Source organism: Symsagittifera roscoffensis, chromosome 2 (genome assembly GCF_963678635.1).
Source record: "Symsagittifera roscoffensis chromosome 2, txSymRosc1.1, whole genome shotgun sequence".
NCBI lineage: Eukaryota > Metazoa > Xenacoelomorpha > Acoela > Convolutidae > Symsagittifera > Symsagittifera roscoffensis.
Window position 1 is genome coordinate 95,374 of NC_087063.1, and position 6,432 is coordinate 101,805.

Consider the following 6,432-nt stretch of genomic DNA (forward strand, 5'->3'; position numbering starts at 1 on the left):
TGACCCATTTCAGATGGATCAACCTAAAACTCGCCTTACCTCAACATAACAATCATAAAACACACTCTAGAATTTAAATTAAGTACTCACATTGTAGCACGCTCAAGAACCAGGAAGTAAATAAGTCGGTAAACAACTCAAGAATCAATAAAGTAACTAAGATAAGTTTAATGTCAGTCAGTTTTAACAACAAGAACAAGTTTTTACTCTAGACTGCAGTTTTATGTGGACCATTAGGACACTCAAGCTGTCCACCTTTCCGTCGAAGGTTCACTCTGGTCCAGTTCGAATAATTGTTCTCTCGGGAACACTCTGTCTTCTATTTCAGATAGGACAGCTCTACTCTTGTTCACTATGATGGAAATTGCGAATTGCAATTTCACACTCGTTTTTATCTGACAACTTTCCCGCAATTGTTCTGAAATTGTTCTTAAATTGTTTTCTGATTTTCAGTTATCGCGAGAAAATCGTGCATGACATGTTCCATTCGAAATTTTGAAAAATTAAATTTCACTACAAAATCAAGTGTTTTCTGCTCTTCTCAAGGTCAAACTTCCAAATATGACCGACTGGCACACAGAAGTAAGTTCTGACTCTAGAATTGGAGTTTTTGTATGAACCATTGGGACACTCAAGCTGTCCACCTTTCCATTGAAGGCTCACTCTGGTTCGTTTCGAATAGTTGTTCTCTCTTCTTTTTATTATTTCTCCTCCTATTTCAGGATAGGACAGCTCTACTCGTGTCTTATTTTGTATCGGGAAATTGCGAATATCCATTTCCCCCTGTTTTATTCAATTACTTTCCCGCGATTGTAAATCGGTCGTTCTGATTTTTCACTTCTTGTTTTCAGTTGGTACGAGAAAACTGAGCATGACAGGCTCCATTCGAAATTTTTAAAATTAAAACTTCACTCCAAAATTACGTATTTTCGTGTCTCTCAAGGTCCAACTTCCAGACATGACCGACTGGCACAAGATGATGATTTTTATCTACTGAACAAAAACAATAGTAATATTATAAGTAGTAGTAGCCCTGATTTTAGGAGAGACCTCGTGATCTGGGGATACTAAGACCCAGCCATGAGCTCACTATTTCTGCATGTAATTAAGTTAATCTGAGTGTTTTGACCGAATCCGAAAGCAGTAACGTTTTTGTCGACCCGATGTTAGAAGGACCACCAAAAGAACTGGCCTTGGTAGAGACGGTGAAAAGCATGTAGAGCTTAGTTTAGACGCTGGCCAGTCGTTTTATAGCTTAGCTTTATTTTCCGTCGATATGTACTTCCGGGCGAATGTTACACACTTTTTGATCTTTCTCAAAGTTTAATTATATCTTCCAAATCTGACGATGCACTAAAATGTGCGAAACGTTTGTTTAAGTAACAGTTTTAACGTATTTGGAGTATTAATGTTATTCAGAGAAAGATGACTGAAAATCCGTCTCCAGTTTGGGTTGATTTTGTCAAAAGAATACAATCCTTATTGAAATTACTGCAGTCAAACGAAGACGAGAAGACAGTTCAAGTCTTGCAAAAGTACTACCGGGCTGCTTATCCTGTTATGCTTCAGTCTAATAGAATAGATGATTTTCTTGCCACTATAAGCAGGACGTGTAGTGCTCTCCAGGATAACAGTGCCCCGTTAAATCTCAAAGAAGTAAAAGGTGTCGTTAAGAAAGTCCTAAGTGAACTACTGAAAATGATTAAACCAGAGCAGGGCCTAGAAATCACGAAAGGAAAAGTTACAATTGAGGATGAGAAAATGGAGAAAAAGCTATTGAAAACAAATTCTCAGTCCCAAATAGTAGTAAATGTCGACCGGTCTAGTTGTACGGCTTTGATATCTTCTAAAATTGAAACCTGTTCAGACAAGCAACTGATAGATGTAAACTTGGAAAATGAGAACAGTGCTGCAGATGCTCTAAAAACACTCAAGCGTACAAATGGTGACCCGAATGCAGATCTAGGTGATTTACAGAAAAACAAAAAGAAGGCGAAAACAACAGAAAACGATGATGAGTCTGAAGATGACGCCGAAGGGGTTCATGCTGATCAGCAATCGGAACAGACAGGAAACGGAGGAGAGACGGAAGAGGAAAAGATAAAAGGACTCAAAATTGAAAGTTTTATCTGCAAACTGGAGAAAAACTTAGCGCGACTTGAAAAGGACATTGCGAAAATTGAACTGATGGATAACGACTTGGACGACCTGCAAAGTAGTAATAGTGCCTACATACAGCTATCAAAATGGAAAGCTCAAGCTGTTAAAATACACAAGAAGCTCTGTGAGCTGAGGAAGGAGTCGCAATCATTGCAACGAGAACAGTACAAAAGTTTGAGGTTCAAATCGACTCATTATGAAGATCTGAATGAGAGAATCACTCAGTTAATCAACAAAAGCATTGAGCCACCCGATTTTCCAGATGTTTTCCATGTTGTCAAGAATTTCAATGATCAAAAGTTCAAATTCAGCAATTTGCAATTGACGGCAGAAGGAATTTTCAAAGACATCATCAAAATGTTCAAGAAACGGCGTACTCGAGATTTCAAAGAGACATTCGTAAACCATGCGGTTGATCCAAATAAGGAACTCTACGTTGAAAATATGGATGATCTTCGAGAAAAATTGAGAAAAAACAAGAGACTTTGTGAAACGGAAATTGAGTTACTGGATAATTTTGCAAATGCGAGCCAGTTCTCAATTCTCGCCTCAAATGTTGACAGAGGCGCCCTATCCTCAGACTTAAAAGAAGTCTTTCCAAACTCACTTTTTGCCTTTAAGAAAAGTGCTGAAGCTTACATACTGGGGTTCAAAAGCAGAGAGGAACAAACGGAGGCTTTAAATTCAGCTGCTAAAAGTCCTATCAAACTTTTTGACAAAACTCTAGTATTGGAAACGAAGAATGCCGAATATGACCCAGAAATTGGGAATGACGACGCCACACAAGACGACGAGGATGATGCTGAAAGTGAGGAGACGGAAGGTAATAAAAGTGATTCAAGTATACATGTTGGAGACGTGAACGCGGACGAAGTTTTCAGCGAAGATGAAGAGGAAATCTCATGTGACGAAGATGAAGAAGAAATGGAACCGTGTGAAAAAATAGTGATTGAGGTTGATGGCGTCGAAGTGGGCCCAGCTGCACTAGATAATACAGTTAACATAATTGAAGATGAAGAACGCAGCAGTACCGTGGGGATGGCAGGTGTAAAGAGATCGGAAGCAAATGGTAAGTTAAACACTTCGAGGAGACGGGGTTGCTAGTATCAGGATAAGCTATCAGGGTAAAAAATATCAAATTGCTAGTAGGTTAATCACAAATGTTTTTTTAGTGTTATTAAAAGATGACATTTATTCTGTTCTTTAGGTTGTTGTCATATACAGTCTTTCCTGTCTGATATTTTGTCTTTCTGTTTGTTGTTTCTGAGCTGTGATGCTATTAAATAGCACTACAGGCTATCAGGGTTTATTATTGTTTCAATATGTTTCGAGGGGTTAGGCATATCTTTCACTGGGGGATGCTTGGGTCAGGCCTATTACTCTAGATCCCTATTCTGATCAGAAGTTTTACAGCTCAGTTACATCTCTCTATGGTTGGTAGCATTAGTTATCAATGTTTAAATAGTTCAGTAAAAATAAGTTTGCGCTCCTTACATAATCATTTGTATCAAAATTGCTTATATCAAATGCATGACGCCGGCAGGGACGTCAGTTGTTTTTTTGCTTTGATTTTCTCAATATCGTAAAATTTCTTGGCACTCGTTGCGATTTTTTTTTTGTAAAATTATAAGTGAAATTAATTTGCCAAACCAAGGGTAGTTCCGCTCACTTTCAACAAAACTTCAAACGGAGCTAAAAACAGAAATTATTTCGTCTCAAAAATGGATTTTAATTCTAAATTTCACAGCGGAATTTAAAAAATCATCCAGTTTGGCGCCGATGCGAGTACGCGCGAGAGTAGTATTCTCCAGGTGGGCTGTTGGATTCCGGCATTTTTCTTTTTCAAAGCTTATTTTTACCTTTTCTTTCCTTTTCACTTTTTGCGGTTTTCTCACTTGCGTTTGCTGAAAATCTGAAATCGAAAGCTTCAAGTGGACTCCATTATTGTGATCAGTGCGGAACCGAAAGCGGTCTTCACCTGTGTTAAAACATTAAAAACAAACTTGAACTTGTTTTTTAGTAAAACCATTTGCTGTTTGGGATGTGAATTTAGGGTCATTTAGGGTAGCGGAGCTTCTCATTTTTAGCTCCTCCACCTATGGAATATTGTATGCTTGTGGGTCTCCTATAACATCGTTACACTCTCTTGATTGTTCCCTTCCGAGCAATGCATGCTAATTGCAACTGTCAATATGTTTTCTCACAAAAAGTTCAGTCTTCTCGCCACTTCCCCCTTGGGTGGGTAAACGCTGGCCACTCTATCTACTTGTCCAACCAGTAGTTCCCTCCTCCCATAACAAAACACTCTACTCCAAAACGCCAATTTTTCTCACCACTTTATCTGAGCTCATTGAAGCAAAAACGCCTCCTAGACAACACATCTGACCATTTTTGGTAAACATACACCGTTGGCCATTGAGCAACTAAATTGATTTTTCGCGGTTTCATTTTTGATTTCTTTTTAACTACAGTTAAATATCTTTGAGAAAAGGAAGGCAAACTCGGCTAGCAAACAGCAAAAGCGTAAGCGGACAAAATTAAGTGCAAATTCACGATTTTTCTTTCTAAAATGCCTGTATTCAATGTCCATTTTGTATAACATCTCTTATGAAAATATGCAAAATTTTTACATAGACCAAAGCAAATGGTCAGAGCTAAGAATATTTTGTTTCAATAAGTTTCCATTGTAATCCGTGTCTGAAAATGCGGTCAGTTTTCCTCACCTGTTAAGTTTTGCATCGCAGTGAGTTCTGAGAAGTCAGAACAAGTATCTGCCAGTAAGCAATATTTGGATTATTTATGGATGGAATAACAGAGTAAGCTAAATGGAATCCTCCAGACACCCTTACTATCGAATTGCTTAAAAATGAAAAAAAGGGCATCACTTCATATGCCTTTTACACTAGTGGACAAAATTAAGCGCAAATTCTAGATTTTACTCTGTCAAATGCCTGTTTTCAATATACATTTTTTGGACAACATTTCCTTCGAAGTTCAGTCAAATTTTTACATTGACACAAATTATCAGAGCTACCATCTGTGAAAGTATCAATATTTGGTTTCAATGACTTGCCAATGTAATCCGGGTCTGAAAATGCCTGTTTTCCTCATCTGCACTAAATTTTGCATCGCAGTGAAATCTTTCTTGAATAAGGGGAGTAAAAAGTTTGTTCATGCAACGTGAGACATTCTTAGCGAGAAAAGGGAAACAATCAGTGTGAAGTTTTACTAAACTCAGACGTTTATTACTTACTCACGCGAAGTAAAAAAAAACAGGCATTTTCAGACCCGGATTACTTTGGTAAGTCATTGAAACCAAATATTGATACTTTCACAGATGGTAGCTCCGATCATTTGCTCTCGGTCAATGTAAAAATTTTACTGAACGTCGAAAAAAATGTTGTCCAAAAAATGTACATTGAAAAGAGGCTTTTGACCGAGTAAAATCTAGAATTTGCGCTTAATTTTGTCCACTGGTGAATTTCAGATGCATCAGGGTTAGTAAGCAACGTATGTTGAAATAGTAGACTTTCTCAAGTGCAACAAAGCAATGTGTAATTATGATCAATGATATTGAATTTGTTCATTCTGTGCATTGTTTAAACATGCTGTCACAGAGCTCTAATTTCTCTTGCAGTAATAATTCGTTCGTGACTTCAGGCATCGATAAAGTATGCCTTCCAGAAACCACGAGCAAGTACGCATTGGAAACTCCTGTTTGGAGCACTTGCTTGCGAATATCAGAACCAATTGACTTGTCCTTGAAAATGGACCCAAAAACAGAAGAAGCTTCCGAAGAGGAAGTTTTAAGCGCTTCTAAAACAGCGAAAGTGGAACTTATTTCTCTGGACAGTGATGATCAAGAAGATATCGGGAGTAGGTCCACAAAAGATGTAAACACTAGCCAAGGACCATCTCAGTCAAACTTTGTTGTCTTAGATTGATTTCAATAAAAACAGATAGTTTTGTTCTATGGCAAGAAACTAGCACAGCAAATGTAGATAGTTAGGGAGGAATTTGAGACAGCCCAAGAAGATATGCTGGCAGAATAGAACATTCCGCAGTGATAACTTTTTCCTTCCGAAAATGGGGTAGTGGTGTTGTAACATAGCGTTTTTATAGCATGGAATAGAAGGTGAGGGGGAGTAATGCAACGTGTTCAAATAAACTGACTGTTTTTAAGAGCTACTCTTCGCTTGTGTAGTTGTGTACCGATCAGTATGTACAACTGTGCTCCTACTTTGATCTTTCCTATTAGTCCCCACGAGTGCG

General features: G+C 38.0%; 1 protein-coding gene across 1 annotated transcript; it reads left to right on the top strand.

The window, feature by feature from the left end:
• Positions 1-1,423: 1,423 nt before the first annotated feature.
• On the top strand, positions 1,424-6,128 carry LOC134838993 (death domain-associated protein 6-like). Its single transcript, XM_063854369.1, has 2 exons — positions 1,424-3,229; positions 5,821-6,128. The coding sequence occupies exons 1-2, from the start codon at positions 1,426-1,428 to the stop codon at positions 6,102-6,104; spliced, it is 2,088 nt and encodes a 695-aa protein (XP_063710439.1). The 5' UTR covers positions 1,424-1,425; the 3' UTR covers positions 6,105-6,128.
• Positions 6,129-6,432: the final 304 nt, after the last annotated feature.

Excerpts from the sequence above, each read along its gene's own strand:
- LOC134838993 (XM_063854369.1), top strand. The coding sequence starts at position 1,426 with ATGACTGAAAATCCGTCTCCAGTTTGGGTTGATTTTGTCAAAAGAATA. Across the intron at positions 3,230-5,820 it reads AAAGAGATCGGAAGCAAATG|GCATCGATAAAGTATGCCTT; the intron begins GTAAGTTAAACA and ends TCGTGACTTCAG.